General features: G+C 44.2%; 1 protein-coding gene across 2 annotated transcripts in view; it reads left to right on the plus strand.

The window, feature by feature from the left end:
- The window catches only part of Zfat (zinc finger and AT-hook domain containing), a 171,155-nt gene that overhangs the window by 130,710 nt on the left and 22,809 nt on the right, over nt 1–17,636 (plus strand). The window contains exons 12-13 of one of the 2 annotated variants that reach the window (XM_075960878.1): nt 11,085–11,223; nt 16,661–16,746. In XM_075960878.1, the coding sequence (XP_075816993.1) occupies nt 11,085–11,223; nt 16,661–16,746 (225 nt within the window). Of the gene's footprint in view, nt 1–11,084; nt 11,224–16,660; nt 16,780–17,636 lie in introns of both variants that reach the window. The other variant, XM_075960877.1, reaches the window with a different exon arrangement.

A 17,636-nucleotide genomic window follows, 5' to 3' on the forward strand; every position in this document is an offset into this window, starting at 1 on the left:
GGCAGCACCTTGTGGGGAATGTGATTACTCTGTCGGCACATCTTACCTCTATTTTTTTACAGAGTCTCACCTAGGCCTGGATGGCCTCAAACTCGTTATGTAGATGAAGATGACCTTAATTAAACTCATAATCCTCCTGCATCCACCATCCAAGTACTGGGATTGCAGGTGCTGGGCACTAAGCCCAGTTATGTGGTGCTAGGTATGGAGGCCAGGATTCTGTGCATGACAGGCAAGCACTCTGCCAGATAGGCCACATTCCTAACCCTCGTCTTCAGGTCTCTAGGGCGACAGATTCATCCTGGCAGGCTTCTAGGTGGAGTAAGATTCTGAGCTGCTTTAAGCACTCAGAACCACAAAGGGCCATGGTCCCACACATCTTCAATTTTGGGGTGTTGCTGGGTTCATTCTTATTTCATGGGTAGCCTTGAGCCCTGAGTTTGTCCTCCTCACAGTAGTGAGAACTCTGAGATTAAAACGGGATGAAGCATGTGGGAGCACTTTGGAATAAGAGGCTCTGCAACTGCCTTGCTCTAGCTTTAGTGAGTCAGGCCCTGGTTAGTGCCAAGGGTCTGCTTTTCAGCAGAGAGGAGCTAAATATTGGTAAATGTGTTGTTTTCTTTGGTTGGGCCCCATAAGCCTTGTTTAATCATTGTGTAATGTTAAGGAATATTAAAGGAGATCCCCGTGCAAAGGCTCATGTTTAGTCCATTCAGCTGTGTTCTTTGGAAATATAGGAAAATATGATTAATACTGCTCTAGTTTTGCAGCACTGTTTACCCTGTCTGATCTACAGTGTGGAGTCAGTGGGAACATGCTGGTGATGAACAGGCAGTCCAGACAGGGGCTGTCCAGGGTCAGGTCACCAAGGTGGGAGTGGGAAGGGAAGGGAAAGAAGTGGCTGATTGGGCCACCGGTATTCCAGGTGTTAGAAATGCCTTTGTCGGAAATATAACACATTATTGCTGTGATCTGAAACCCAGAGGCATCTGTAAAATGAAAAGTTCAGTGCAATGGGAAGGTTGCAGAAGTCACCCAGCTGATGCAGCAGCAGGAGAGAGTGTTGCTGAAGTCACACTTATTTGCAGTAGCCTTGATTGATCTGTGCACCAGCTGCCCGGGGGTGGGCCTGAGGTTTGGAGTCTGGCCCTAGGCCAAAGCCTGGTTTGCTGGTGACTGTCTGAGAACCCTCAGAGCAGCCTTTCCTTTCAGGGCCTCATCTACAAATGTGCATATTATTTTTTTCAGCCCAGACAGGCAAGACTTAGTGGCCACTCTGCCTGCTTTCTTTCTGCTACCATCAGTGGATCTGAGTCCCCTTCATCTCCCTTTCTGTCACTGCAAACATAAACAGGGAGGGGGGTCCTCAAATTCCAAGGGCAGATTTTCAGGTAAAAGGAATGCTATGTGTTATGTTGCTTTAGATGAGGCCGTTTGCACCAAAGATATCTATCTGAGCCATCAGTGAGAGTCACACAGGTGTACACTGTACAGGGAGCCTTTCTGTCACACCCCGCCTCCTTTATCTCATCCTCCCATTTCCTCCCATCACCCTAGGTAGTTTCAGTCCAGCTTTCATGGCACATATATGTCCTGTTTGTCAGGACACAAAATAACCACAATACACTTTGGCCAAGGACCTGGCTCTCACAGCACCTGCCTCAAGCTCTTTTGGGGCTTTGTACTTGCCTTTCCCACTAGATTCCATAACGGCTTTGTCACAGGAGACTCTGAGGGAGTAATCTGGGGCTGTGCCTGCCCACCTCTCTCTTAGGAAGCTCTGAGCAGGAGAAAGTGGGGGAACTTATAATGAGAATGATGTGTGAGAAACAGGAGTGTGGTCCAGGACATGGCCATGAAGATCAGGACAAAGTGACAGTAACAAAGGATGTGGTGTGACTGAATCATCCCAGTGTTTGGGGTGACTGTGGAGAGGAGTACAGGCAGAGCTGCGGGAAGACATGGAGTAGGCAAGCCTGCAGAGGAGGAGCAGCCCTCTCTTCCCCCAGAGTGCAGCAGGGAGCCACAGTTTGAGCAGAGGTATACAGGTCAGTGTGTTCCAGCCCCATCCTAGCTCCTGTTCCCTCTTCTGTACTGTGCCCATTGCATTCTATGCCCCCATCACTATTTCTGAAGGGCTTCTTTCCTAGTAGCCTTAGGCTTGGTATTTCTGATTGGGTGCAGGCAGCTGAAGAAATCAGTAGGATGTCATGGATTGTGCTGTGCACAATTTTGCTAGAACAGGTAAAAATGTGGCTGTCTTCTTGACATTTAGTTTTTCCTGATGCCACAAAAAACAAGGCTCTGTTCTAGCTGTGTAACTGCTGTGAAATTGTTCTCTTGCTGCTGCTGTTAATTTTCCATTTCTTTCCTGTCATCTGTTCTATAACATATTGACTTTGGAAATAATGGTGGTGACAGCTAACACAGGAAATGCTTATCATGTGTCGTATGCTGTATTTATAGTATCTTACTCCATGCTTACAGGATCTGATGTTATATCCATTTGATAGATGAGAAAAGAGAGACATAAAAAGGTTAAGAAACTTTCCTACAACACCTGGTGATGAAATGACACAGCTTAGACTTGTGTCTGCATGGGGTTAAGAGTTTTTTTCTTAGGCTTTGCAGAGATTGTGTGTATGTGTTATTGTTTTGTTTTCGAGACCTATTGTATAGTCCAGGTTTGCCTCAAACTCATGATCCTTCTGCCTCAGCTTCTTGATTGCTGGTATTAAGTCTATACCCCATCATGCCTGGTTTCAAATGTCTTTTTGTTCTTAGTGTATTTTAAACTCTTACATTAATCTAGCACAATTCTTTTTCCTTGCTTGTAGGTAGTTTTGGCTGTGTAAGGCAATGTGTTCTCTGAATTCCTTGGGCATGCTTAGTTTAATTCATTGCTGTACCTAAATTTGGTCAAAGATTTTAGAGTCACCTCAACATGTATCTATGTCAGCATTTGCTCTTACAGATATCTTCTCCTGCGTGACTTTAGATATGTCATATAACCATCTTTAAATTCAGTTAACTTTCTAAATGACAAGGAAGAGAGGGTGGGAGGGAGGGAGGAAAGAAGGAAGGAAGGAGGCAAGCAAACATTTCCAGATTGTTATGAGGCCAATAAAGTACATGGACAGTATCTCTACTATGTACGTACAATGTATTATACACACAGTGTCTGTGCCTAAGTAAGTGGTCCTCATGATGTGGAGGCTCTGTGAGTGCAGGTCTCCAAGCTTGAGCAAGGAGCATGTTGCTGTAGCAGTAGGGATTACCTCCCGAGCTCACCTCAGTGACAGAACATCTCATAAATCCAAGTCTAGAATCTGTGGGACAGGGTAGCTCAGATACTGAGATGAGAACGAGGCATAGGATGTGGGCGTGGTGATGACATGATTGATCTAGCCCTGCTGTAATCTCACCTATGGTTCTGACCATAATACTTTGGCAAGCAATAGCTTATTTATGCACATATGTAAGCATTTTATTAAAAAGGATATGCTACCTCAGTTGGTTGTATATTTTAGTGGATCTGGCCCTGAACCTGATATATAGTACCATACTTCCACAAAACAACAACAAAAAATCCAAAAAACAAGAAAAAGCCACTGGAGCAATTTCTCTATTCTTTTCCCTTCCCTTCTCCTGCCTTTCTTCTTTTCTTCTTATCTCATAGCTGTTCTCTTGCCCCTGCTGACTATGGGGTAGATGAAGACTACCTAGGGACTGGCTGTATGCAAATTTGAGCTCTGAGATTTCTCTCTGGGCACTGTGGAGAGGTCCTGGCAGAGTGGGTTCTCCTGGTCAGCACATGATGCCTGAGCATAACCTGGAGCCTGTAAGAGCAAGACCCTCTCTTCTTTGGCATCATTGAACACTAGACATATTTTCGTCACCCAAAAACTATGATTCTAGACAAAAGATTAATGGATGTTTAATTGGGAGCCTGCATGACAAAACTGAACTTAGTTGATGGCTGAATAGACTATGAAGATGCTGTGACCTGAAAACAACTTCTGTGGTCTGACCCTCTCACCGTCAGAAGAGTACCAGCTCTTCTCTGACTGCCCAGCACTATGGATGTGTCATGAGTGGCTTGTGGTGTGCCTCATCAGTCCAACCCCCGGCACCAGGAAAATAGCAAACGCAAACTCTTTTTACTTCTGTTTAAAGGAATGTGTCATAGGCATAAGTCACCATCAGTGTGTGCAGAGATGTTGCAGTGATGTGGGAGGGATACCTTGGAACCTTTGTTCATGGTGGGAGGATTACGGTGCTTAATGAGAGGACAGGCCTCACTCTGCATGCCTCAGGCTGCAGGCAGGCCTCCCTGCTATAGGAAGAGCAAGTCTTTTCTAGGGTAGAGAGGAAAGAAATGTTCTCTTCATGGAGAGTTGGTAGGGCTATCTACCAGGAGGTTTTTCAAGCCTCAGATGACCAACTTAGCAAACGTGGGCAGTGTTCAGCCTCAGCATTGAGGAGCTTGTTTGCACAGTTCTCCACAGACACCAGCATCTTCACGCGCTCAAGTCCTTTCTATAAAATGTTCCAGGTTGTGTATGTGACCCAGGCACATCACAAATACTCTGTCTCCAGGTTAGCTTTCCAAACCTAGCGCAGTGTTATAATTTTAATAGTTGTTACAGGGATCTCCACATGCTCGGGACAGACATATTTTAAAAACTTAAAGGAATTTTGAGAGTTTAAAAGAACTTTGGATCCTTGGTTGAATCCCCAGAAATGGGATTTGTGGATATAAAGGGCTGACAGTGTTGTGTAACTGATTAAGCACAAATGTCCCAAGGCCTATTGCATTTCATACTGCTCAAATTACAGTCCTATTCTGCTTTTGTGACCTCTTTCCAACCTTGGCAGGTGAGCAGTTTATTCCTCCATTTAATAGGGAATTAAAATTGACGGGGAGAAGGGTAAAGCCAAGCAGGATGTGGAGGTATAATCTTGTAATCCCAGCAGTGGGGAGGTGGAACTCTGTGGATCCCTGGGACTTAGCCAGCCTAGTCCAATTGGCAACCTCCAGGCCAGTGAGTAACAAAACAAGATGGTGGCTCCTGAGGAGTAACACCTGAGGTTGACCTCTGGCTTCTACCTGTACACCAGATGCACCTACATACAAATTAATGTGCACACATTCCAGAGTGGAAGCGTGCACCCCCCCAAATAAAAACTGGGGTTGTCATAACTCTAGTGGATTCAATATCTGAGCCCACCTTTTAATTTCTGGTTCATCCATGGTTTTACTTCATTTATGTACACAATGATAATGTCACTGTGACGGTCCCACTATAGTGTGAAGGTCTAATAATGCTGCTTCTAATAACATATCTTGCACCAACTAGTCCACGTGGTACAGGTTGCTACAGCAACATTGTCTTTTCCTGCATTTACCAGGATGTCAATCAAATAAATGCTTTATCTTCTACTTCTCTTTTCTAGGTCTGTGTCATCCAGAATGTCAGACTTAGGCTATAAAATTGTGCTTCAGTCTCCCAGGTTCCCACACTAGAGGCACCTGATATTGTCATCCTCTGCTTAGATGCTGTCCATCTCAAAGGGGAAGGCTCACATTTTGATCTCTGAGCCTTTGGGGCCATGTCCCCCACTAGAATGCAGGACTTGTCTGTACTAATTTGACTTTTCCTGATAAAAATCCACGAGCTTAGGGAGTCCCTGCCTTACAAATCAGTTGCACATTTTTTCCAACCTGCGCTGTGTGTCACCTTCTAAGAATTGGCCCATGACCCAGAACTCACTCCTGCCCCATGTCACCTCAGCAGCTTGCTGAATTCAGCTTTTGCTTTCACCTTGCTACTGAAACTCTTCAGTGAGCTCACCAGAGCTGCCTTCTCTGGGTCTGGATGTAGACTCTGGTGAGGCCGTTTCTAATTGGGTTCTCAGTGTACTTGAGTCTGCTGTCTCCCCATGCTGAGGATGGCAACCTTGGACTCCACAACTCCAGAAGCTTCTGATTCCTCTGCCTGAGCTCCCTCTGTGCAGCCCTCCTTCCTGTCCAGCATGCTGGGTCACCAGAGTAACACAGAACTCTTGTCACAGCCACGTTCAGTCATAGAGCATCTTCCAAGTGCCCATGCCCAGCTCCACACCTATACCACAGCAGGCTTTGTGTTTTAGATTTTGACTCTAACTCATCTCTAGTATGGGGGTCTAGACTTTCTAGTTTTACCCCTGTAAGCCTGGTGTTTTTCTCTTCCTTGATCTGAACTAGACACACGGATGACAGTTTTTAGCCTCTTTCTTCCCACAGACCGTTTCAACCATTGGGTCCATCTGCCTTCTCTCCTCCTTCTCTCTAACTGTTCCCTGTCCTGCCTGGGTATTTGTTTCCCTGACTCACTCTGGCTCTTGGTGTCTCTTGCCTGTGCCACTGAAGCAAAAGATGATTGCTTCCTGCCTCACTCTTGTTTCTTTCAGTGCAGTTTCCAGAGCAACAGTTTCAAATGTGAACAGAAAGTCTACAGTTCAATACAGGTATATGACAAAGTTAAAAACCATACCATATTCTAGTGCTTTCCTCGCTAAGTAAGCAAATATTACGAAGTTATTATTTTTGGAGTGCTAGCATTTACACAGACATCAAGAAAGACGTTGATATTCTTTATTGCTCACATGGGCTGTCACTCTCTTCCCTGACATCTAATGTTGACTCTTGGAGCCTAATATTACTGTTTCCACAGAGCACACATTAACAGTTGGTGTGTGTGTGTCTGTGTGTCTGTGTCTGTGTGTGTGTGCACGAGCACACATTTATGCAGCATAGTGAAAATCAGCAGGGGCCATAGTCTTTCCAAGTCTACCATGGCCATTAATTGATGGTTAGCTCTAGGCTGGCTCCTATCTATGATATCTTAGAATGCCAGCCTGAATCTCTCTCAGAAGAACTGTGAGAAAGATAGATGCCCAGATGGCCAGTGAAAAAACTAAATCATTTCCTTGTGATTAGCTCTTCCTGGGGCTTCAAAACAGTGCCGACTAGAGACTGGGACACTTTGGACAAGTGCCTAAATCACTCCGTGCCTCCATTTGTTTATCAGTGAAATGGGAACAGTCATTGCATCATATAAAACTGAGAGGCTTATGGGAATGAGTCCACGAAAGCACAGCTACCTAGCATATGGTAGCTCAGGAAATAGATGACACAACTTGGTTATGATGTTAGATCTCAGAAAGCTGGTTAAGTAACTCCAGAGCAACTGAACAGAAGCTGTGACTGATAGCTCCCTGTCTTTTTTTCTAATCCCTTTCTTTTGAACCATAGTAAGAACTTTAGGCTTTTTTCCAAGTGAACTGTGTGGATGCCACGAGTTATGTCTTCCTAACTCTTAGTGGGATTCTGTTCTGAAGGCTCAGAATAAGTAACTTTGCTTTTGAGGTCCAGTGCCATTTGCTATTTGCGAGTATCTGGTGTATGAACCAAGCTTTATGATTTAGTTTGCCTAGGTAGCATTTAATCTTTGGAATCTCATATATATTCAGGGAATCACAAGGCTGCCTTCATTCATCATAGGATCTTCAGGTCAGAGAACAGTGTCTCACTCACAGTAGGAGGTCAGCAAATAGATACTTTGGATATGAATTTTAGGACCTGAGGTATCAGTAACACAGCCTGATTTCTGGCCTACCTTAGCTCCTGAAGAATTCTCAGTTTGATACTACCAAGGCTTTGCAGCTTGGGCTGATTTGTCAGAAAGGTCCAGGTGGCATTCTGTGAATGTAGTTTGGGACAGAGGACCCCATCAGGGTATTTCATGGAATGATAGAAAGGGTTTAAGGAGTTGAGCCCAGGGAAGGGAATTGTTATCTTTCTGGTCCCAGAACAGCTCACCTGAGAGAAATCTACTCAGCCCAGTACTGAGCTCCCTGTATAATGCTAACTGATAGCCTCGGTCTGCACGGGATGGTGTGGCAGAGTTCTCCACCAAGCCTCCCAATGCCAAGAATTGACTTGTTAAAAATCGGTAGCTTGGGAATTGGGCCTCCTTTGGCCTCATCTGTACTTTTTCTTTCCTCATGGCGTACCTGTTTGCCATTTTTATTCTCATTAGAAATTCTTCCAAGGCGCCTGCATGGGAACTGAAAGGCATTGAAATTCTCCTGTGGCCGTTTATCTGCTTTGCCACATGAAGGGAGGATGGACTTGGCTCCACAGTCAGAATTCGCTTTGTAGGACCATTCTTACTTTGATTGTTCCTCCCTTTCTCGGCTGTTTCTCACTGACCACCCCGTGTATACAGTATACATTCTCAGTTTTCTGATGTCTGTGTACATGCTAGCATTCCAAAAATAATAAATTCATAATGTTTGCTTATTTAGAGAGGAAAGCTCTTGAATATGGTGTGGCTTTTAACTTTGTGCTAGTCCTTTATTGGAATTGGAGTCCCTTTACCCCTGTATAGTTGATAGATGAGAAACCCCTACAAGTTTTGCCTTTGTTGCAGGTTCCTGTGGTCAAAACCACAAGGGTTCTGCAAAGGACTGATTGTAAAAATGTAGCCCTGCATGGGACAGCACTAAATATTTTATGTCCCAGAATGTTTTGATGTAGGTGTTCTCTGGGGACTTTTTGAAGCTTCATTGTCTTTCTTTGGGAGAATGGCCTTCCTGGGGTATGACATTTCTCTTAAGAGGATTTGGAAGGGAGATATTGCTTAACGTTAGAGTGTTTATCTAACAGTGCAAGGCTCTAGGTGTCAATCTCTGGTGCCAAAATCAATACAATTGGAATGGCATCCTTCTCTCCACTGGGTGGCAGGCGGAGAGGGGCAGGGACAGACTCTGGGGCTAGATATCAGAAGTCATTGAGTGGTAAAAGTGGCTGTGGTAAACGCCAGCTTTTTGTCTGATTGATCAGCAGATTATGTAGCAAGATATGAATCTGCAGTTGCTTTGAGTTATGCTTGCAGCATATCCCTGTGGAGAAAACTGGAAGGCAGCTAGATAGTCCTACTGGGGGAAAGAGAGGAGGGGTCACACTGAATGTTCACATCCAGCCCGAGTGGAAAGACACACGGGCCTTAGAGAGAGTCAGTGCTGAACATCAGGGTTAAAAATCTGATCTTGTCAGTGCAGAGGCCAGCAACAGTAGCAGCTGGCAATAGCAGCAATGCACTGTCCTTTTATACTGGGAGGTGGCACCATCTGATAGATGTGGAACATGGGGTCTGACAAGACAGTGTTGGCCAAATCTTTGGCAACTGTTTTCCCAGGAATCTGTAGAGCCCTAAGTGGGAAGGCGAGGAGTGGAAGACATGGACAGAAACTGTTTTGAAGGAGTGGTTGGGTATACAGTAAGGAGAAAGAAGACTGAGGCCAAGGACCTCCTTTATGTTTACCCATCCATCCATCCTCTCTGCCTCTCATTGGGAAGGCTTGGGCACATATATACCTGGGAGGAAGAAGCCATTGCTAGAGGCTGTGGATGCTTCAGATCAGAGTGGTCATCTCCCCTGCTGGTTGGTGCTCTCCACATTCAGTCAGTCCTGTAACTGCTTCAGTGTGTCTGCATAATAATGGTGAAAAGATGGATGAATTTGTCAGTCATATAGTCAAGGTGGTCATAATAGACACAGTGATGTGCCAGCTTCTGCGTGCACAAGAGAGTTGTAAAATTGCTAAAGGAAGCCGTAGGGAACTCTCAGCACAGTGTCTCAGCTGTTGGTTTGTGTTCCACCCTTCCATCAGAGCATAGCCTAAGAAGGTAGCTATTATCCTCAGGTTTTCTGATGAAGAAAAGCTCAGAGACATTTTGCTAATTGTCTGAGGTTCCACTGCAGGTGAGTTTCACCTGTGAGGTTAAACATGCTTCATCTGGGCACCTCCTGCAACATCCAGAGTACTGAGGCCATCTTGCTGGCCCATGAGCTTCTTTTATTACTGCCTGGCCAAAATGCTGGTATTCTTCTTTCTCTTGCTACCCAGCTAGAAAGCTGGTGTTGCTAGATGGGTCCAACTGCCAAACAGGATCCCTGCCACTCTTTGTCTGAACTACACAGTGCCGTGACACAGGAGGACACTTTGATGTGAGAAAGAGCCAGGCACATGGCAGTGATCCATAGCTATTTCGAGGCTGCTGCCAAGGTCTTCCTGAGGGACTTGATTGGCATTCCTTCCCTTCCTCTCTTGAGTTCCTGGAAGCAATATGCAAGAGGCCAGACAAAGCTGTGGACTCAGCTGTGACTTTATTCTGTAAGTGCCTCCTCTGGTCTAGGTCAGGCTGCAATGGCTTTTGCCAGCTACACCTTCCCACAGCCTGGCACTGCGTGTTGTCACAGATACAGACAGGGAAATGTCGCTAAAGAAGTTGTTTAGATGAAGGAACAAGAGTATCAGTGATTTGGTTGTAATAGGAACTGCTTTTAATGACACCCACTTAGAACTGTGATTGGTTAGCATATTGCTATTTTATTTATCTTCTTTGGTGACAGAGGTAGACAAAAAGAGAAATCATGATCTAAGGGCAGCAGGCTTCTATAGTGGAGTCCCTGGGTCCTACCTTGCCCTGGCCACTTGGGGTTGCATGGAAGCAGGATGTGTTGGTTGGATTTGATGTCAACTTGCAAGCTAGAGTCGTGTGGGAAGAGGGAACCTCAGTTGAGAAAGTGCCCCACAAGATTGCCTTATGAACAAGCCTGTAGATCATTTTATTGATTGATGTAGGTGAACAGGAGGCAGTGTCCCCTGGGTGATGGTCCTGCATGGTATAAAAAAGCAGGCTGAGCAATCTATAGGAAGCAAACTAGTAAGCAGCACTCCTCAAATGTCCTCTGCTTCAGTTCCTGCCCCCTAGGTTCCTACCTTGAGTTTCTGCCCTGACTTCCCTTCATGATGAACTGTGACCAGGGCATGTGAGCTGAAATAAGTCATTTCCTCCCCAAGTTGCTTTTGGTCTTGGTATTTTATCACAGCACGAGAAACCCTAACTAGGATGAGCCATTCCCCAGCGACAGTCTCTGGGGCCTGCTCATTTGCTGGCATGCTGGTGTCACATGTTCACCAGAGGCACTCCTCTTTGCCAATGTTCACCTTTTCTGTTCTTGTTCCTCCAGCCTTTCCGCTGTGCCCATTGTCACTACTCGTGTAACATCTCTGGCTCCCTGAAGCGACACTACAACAGGAAGCATCCCAACGAGGAGTATGCCAACGTGGGCAGCAGGGAGCTTGCAACTGAAGCACTCATCCAGCAAGGTAGGAGAGGGGCCCAGGCCTGTTGAGAAGCTCTGCTGTCTGCTGGACTTTAACAACTCAGTTCTAACCCATCAACCCTGCATTACATGACTTCTTCCTCTTAGTTGGTGTGCCATCACTATCCTCATTATTCACCAGAAAACACAAGTCAGAATTACAACTCATTACACCCATTATATGGTGATCTAAAAGGTGGTGGTAAAACATTACCCACAATCTCTGATACCTACAGTGGTATCCATCAATATTGTTGTCTACTTTGTCTGTACATAATGTTTGCAGAGCAGAAATTTTTATTTATTTATTTATTATGTATACAATATTATGTCTGTGTGTATGCCTGAAGGCTTCTCTCGCATAGCTAGAAGGTGTGATCTCACAGAACACAACACTTCATGGTCCTTTGGCTCTTACAGTCTTTATTCCCCCTCTTCCTTGATGTTAAAGAAGAAGACCCCATGAACTCCAGAGAGGGGGCTAGACATGGAGTGGGAGGGGGAAATGATGTAATTATATTTTAATTAGATTTAAAAATAAAATTGTAACCAATGTTACTATAGATATATTTAGTAGTTGATCTTTGTGGGAATGGGGTATAGAAAAACACATTTTGAGTACACAGATGCCTTAGATATCCTGAAAAATATCTTAAGCATTGCACGTGCTAGGCGAGCACCTTACCACCAAGCTGCACCACCAGTAGCCTCCATTGCCTTGTTTTTCACGACAGTCGTCATGTCCAGGAATCACAAGGGAGGATGGATTTGACTTAGAGTCACCGTAAATAATGAGTGAGAAGCTGGGGCTTAGTTTTCACATCCTTCACACTCTTGGATTTGATTGGCAGAAAATAGATGTTCAGTATAGCTGGTCGGACAGGCCCTTGGATCTGATTGATGAGGCTATCACTGCTTTTAGGCTTTCATCACTGCTTTGTAAAAGCTGTGCTGAGCCTGAACTGTTTTATTCCCCAAGTTTTCTGTTAACTTTCTCAGGCTCTCTAATCAATTGGCACTTCCTAGCAGGACCTGAGTTTCATATTTAAGCTTTGAAGATCAGTGCTTGATCATTATCTTTCATGTGTCTCCATCCCCACCCTACCACCACTCCCATTCTAAGGGCTTGTTGAAGAAGCAGACACCTAAATATGTCTCCACTATTTTGGTACTATTTGGACATTAGACTTCTCCTAAGCATTACATGAAGCAGTTTATTTCCAGCTTGTAACATATGTGTATCTCATTTGAAGGTAGATTTCTTTAAGTTCTCACTTGATCATCAGTACAGATTTGAAGTCTTCTCCTATACAAATGTATGTTTTGTGCTGTTTGAGAAAGATGTACCTGGCAGTCCCCTGACTCCTGCCCCTTCACCGATGCCAGATTAAAGTTCGCTCAAGGACGAGGTCAGCAGTCATAGGCACTGAAGTGTGTAAGGTGATTTGGTGCCAGGCTTCATGAAGTCATAGCTCCCTTCTAAGAGGCGTGTGATATGATGAAGTGGAGACTTAGCAAAGGTCTGTTCTGCACAAAGCACCCTATCAGATTTCTCTAGGTTCTCTGGAATGCACATAGGGTTAGGAGCCACATAGACCTTAACTGGGTTCTCTGCACAGTATGGCCTTTGGAACAGGTGCTTATCTTCCCTGAACTTGATCTTGCATTCAGAATCATCCCAGGGGAAGCTAATACCTGCCTCAACAGGAGTTGCAAAAATTAGTTCTTATTCTCTGATAGTTCCAGCTATTTTCTGACATGAAGTAAATGCTTGATGAATACCCTAACCTACGATATGTCTACAGATCTTTCAGCCTCTCCTGTGTGGGCAGCCCAGTCTCTGAAACTCAGTATTAAACTAGGTGATTTTATCGTGGCACTCATTGGTATTCCTACCTGAGATGGAACCTGCTTATCTTTTGTTCAGTAGCATGGGGACTAGGCAGCTCCTATTAGGGACCTGTGTTCTGATGGTGTGGGTGTGACTAAAGAATTCTTCCCTTCCACATGAAAGCAAGGTCCTGGGAAGGCCATCAGTTTCTTCTCACAGTGGCTGAGCCCTCTCTGGAGCCCCCGTTTGAGAGTCACTGAAGTGACAATAGATAATCACGACTAGAGAAGAAATGACAGGAGGTATGTGAGGAAGGCTTCAGTTTTGGCTTCTGCTGAAGTCTTTGTTATTTTGAACTACTGAATTAGAAAAATGTAAATCTGTATCCATGGGAGCACACGCATATCGTATTATTCATGCTAATCTCAGGAAATAGCATAACAGAAAATCCAGAAGCTCTTAAATAGCCCAAAAGTCATCAATTTAATTTTGGAACATGTTTAAAATGTCTAAAATCCAGACTCAATGAGTTACTGGTAGATGGTTCTAGTGGTGTGTTTTTCAGGGACTTCTCATTAGAGTTCAGGATACCAGCCGGCTAATGATGAACTTCTCTTGTTTCCTCTGCTGTAGTTTCCCTTTGCTGTTTTTCTCAAGGATCCGAGGGAGGCTAGGGCGGGCACAGGATCTGATAGCCCTGAGTCCTGTGGCCAGGTGTGATGTAGCAGCACTTCAGGTCACTAAGGGTAAAACTTTCTTATTCAACAGGAAATGTGAATATCTGCAGGAACTCCTAGTCCTCATTTAACTTACTCATCTTGTAAATTTAAACTATTCAGTATCTAAGTTCCTTAATGAAGCTGCTTCTGTGTAGTGATATTTTGTTTATGTTTTAACAAATAAAGCTTGCCTAAAGATGAGAGTGTGGAGCTAAGCCCCTTGAGGCCAGGGAGTGGTGACACACAATTAGTTTATTATATGGGAGTTAATCCCCAAAAGGATGAATATAAAGGTAGAAATATGAGACATGGAAGTACGTTAATGTGACCATTAAAACACAACCATGAATTCCTCCTAGCTCCTCACATCAAGTAGAGTCTATTTTATTTAATTTCTTTTATTCCATTTTTTTAAAAGAAGAAAACAAAACAAACTATCCTTTTTCATTTTACATACCAATCTCAGTTCCCACCCTCTCCCCTCTTCCCATTCCCTCCATCTACCCTCCAACCCCAACCCTCATCCACTCTCAAAGAGGATAAGCACATTGCTTTGGGGAAGGTCCAAGGACAGGATGGTCCCTTCCTTATGAGCATTGGTAGAGGTAAACGGTCTCTCTAGTGGCTGCTGCACTGCTTCTCTGGTCTCTCAGCTTTCCCCCTAATAGCTGACTCTGGGTTTTTATTATTAAGAACAATTAGAATTTATGCTGCTCCAATCTCTGAATGCCTGTACTAGTTTCCCAAAGCCACTATATAGCAAATAACTTAAAACTATGCAGGTTTGGATCTTACAGATACAAAGGTCAGATACACAAACTAAGGCTCCCTGAGCTGAAGTAGAGATGCTAACAAGTCCACAGGGGGTAGGGAAACATCTGCTTTCTGACCTTGTCCAGCTTCTAGAGGCTTTGCCATAACTTGGTTTGTGGTCCCTTCTCTTCAACCTTCGAACTCAAGGATGCTCAGTGGAGTTTTTCTCATATCGCATCATTATGATGACCCTCTCCTATTTATTCTTGGGAGGCTCCCTTCAATTATATTAGATACATTCCATGTCCTAGAATGATCTTCACTATAGAGTCCTTAATTGAATCACATCTGAAAAGTCCCTTTTAGATATGCACGTGCTCACATGTTCCAGCGGTTAGAATACCCATTTGGGGGATCCTATAGTCTGCATACTGTGCTGTATTCTTTCATGAGGAAATGAGGATTGGTATCTTCACCTTAGTAGAAGAGAGTAAGGAAGCCCACCAGACTCACACGATCTGCCTGCCCGCCTCATGTTCTGTGCCCTTCCTAGACTCATGTTATTGAACATGAGGTGGAATCTTCCATAACATCAGGCACCACAAAGAAGGTTTTTTAATGGAAAGCCTCTAAATGTCCAGCAGATTTGATTCTGTAAAGAGCAAGGCTGCCATGGTAAGCTTTTAAAGTTGCTCCTTAACCTCCTACCTTTTCTCTTGGTTAATGAGTCCAGGTGAGGAAATTGTGGTTGGCCATTTGCAACTTTACGGAGCATTTGATGCCAGGGTTGAGAATAGCTCACCAAGCCTTCTATTGACCTTTACTGTGCACACTAAGAAATTAATTAATTGAAGTAGAAATTATTTCTCTCTACTCTGATGTCAATTAAATGGCATAGTTATACATTCAGGTGAGATTACATATTTCTATTTGTTGTTCTTTAATTAAAGTTGGTATGGCAAAGGTTGAAGTTTTAATTAATGCTGGGCATTATCATATTAAGTTCAATTTAAACATAATCTGAGGTTGTTTTTCTCCCTGAATTAGTTTTCCTTAAAATAGTATTCTAGTTTCACTGTGAAGCCTTCATTTGACCTCAGGAAGTTTGCTGTTGGTTGTTGCTGTGTTTAACTTTTTCAGGGAAAAGCAGGGTTGGTCTAGCCTTGAGCAAAGGTGGAAGGTCTTACTGAGGGCACTTTTTCAAGGAAAACATGGGGCAGGAGAAGGTGAGACATGACAGCTCCCCACTGGCGCATGAGCTGCTGGAACTGCAGAGTCACCAGGCTGCAGAAACTCAAGCAGGGGAACTTTGGTGAGGGCATCCACTGCCTGGGCCCAGCTTCATGTGGAGGCCCAACTCTGGCCTGGAGAGCTGGTCACCCAGCACGGGGACTGCACTTAGCCTACTCTGGCTAGACCTTGCATCTCCTGCTAAGAAATTGGTGGCCAGTCTCCAATTTAATGCTACTTCTGCTTTAATTTTAGTTTAAGTCTCTTCTGTGACCTTACTGTTTTGGTTTTTTTCTACCTTGAGTTTTATACATTATCCCAATTAAAGCATCTAAACACTGCCTGGAACATGTGCACAATTTAATTGGTTCAATAAACAGGGACACTTCAGGATGTGAACGACTTTTTAATTTATTCTTTACTGGGAAACTCACAGGGGAATTTATTCTCGCTACTTAGCTTCTCTTGGAAAGGGTTTGAGAACTGAGCATCTGATTGTAAGTAAGCATTTGGGGCAAAGGAGATTGACAAATCAACCTCTGCTCTTTAGTGACTTAAAAAAATATTCTTTGCAGATAACTACATGAAAGATTGATTTTAGCCGCAATCCAGTTGGCCAAGGGGATTATGTTGCTCGTTTCTCTCTGGCATTTAAGATATCAAACTGATATTAAGCTTTCTGCAAAAGCCTATTCAATAAATGAGAACAGTGTATTAAGTTCCAGAATCTTTCCACTGAAAGCTGATATACCATTGCTGTTTTATTTCAGTGCTAAGGTAAGCTTGAGTGACTGTAGGTGCCAGACACAAAGTAAAGCACTTTGCTTATTCTTCCATGTTTGGACAGAAAGAGACAGCAACATGCCTACTTGCTATAAACACTGCTGTTTTCCTGTCTCTGCTTGCAGGTGGTCTGAAGTGTCCTGTTTGCAACTTTGTGTATGGTACCAAGTGGGAGTTCAATAGGCACTTGAAGAACAAACATGGCTTGAAGGTAGTGGAAATTGATGAAGATCCCAAATTGGAGGTAACACTTTAGGTGTGGTATGATCTCAACATGTTGAAACACATGTGGCAAGTCAGGTGAGCCCAGGTGCTGGGCACAGTCTGCCCTGGAGAGCACTGGATGTGTTCCTTGGAAATCTGCAGCCATTTCAGGTCATAGCTCTGGGTCCCTCTGAGTGAGATCTGAGCCACCTATGTGAATCTCATTCCAGGCTATTTGAGCTTTTCTGGGAGTGTTGTCTTTGCTTCTCCAGCTCACAAATCCTCATTTAGATGTTGCTGTCAACAGAGTAGAGGCAAATGTTCTGTTGCTGTCTTCTCTGAGAGAATTGGAAAGACCTCCAGGCCTTTATTTATTATTTCCTGACTTCAGGTTCTTCTTTTCCTCTACCAAATGCTCCCAGTCCTACCCACTGATTGTTTCCCTAGAAATTTGCATCTGTCACCATTCCCAGAGCCAACAGCTACCAGATGCCACTATCATGGACAGATTGCAGTCCCTCAAGACAGGGCTTCTCAAGCTCAGCACTATTGATTCTTTGTTGTGGAGGATCTGTCTGGACCCTATAGGAAGTTTAGCAACATTTCTGGCATTTTCCTACCATGTACCAGTGATATCACCCTGCCTCTCTAGACCTCACTGAGACAGCCAGCTGTTTCCAGACACTGCCAAGGTTCATCCCTCTCTGGCAGTCACAGTCACCCCCAGCTGACTTGTGGACTCACAGGGTACCTACTTATAACCGGTCAGGAGTAAGGTCTTTGAAACAATTCATAGCACATAAAAATAATGAAACACTATGGCAGTGCAGAGATTACTTTGAAATATAAGGAAATCGTGGCTCTATAGAAGAATGTATGCTTCTATAGTTCACCATG

This window comes from Microtus pennsylvanicus, chromosome 2 (assembly GCF_037038515.1).
Source record: "Microtus pennsylvanicus isolate mMicPen1 chromosome 2, mMicPen1.hap1, whole genome shotgun sequence".
Lineage (NCBI taxonomy): Eukaryota > Metazoa > Chordata > Mammalia > Rodentia > Cricetidae > Microtus > Microtus pennsylvanicus.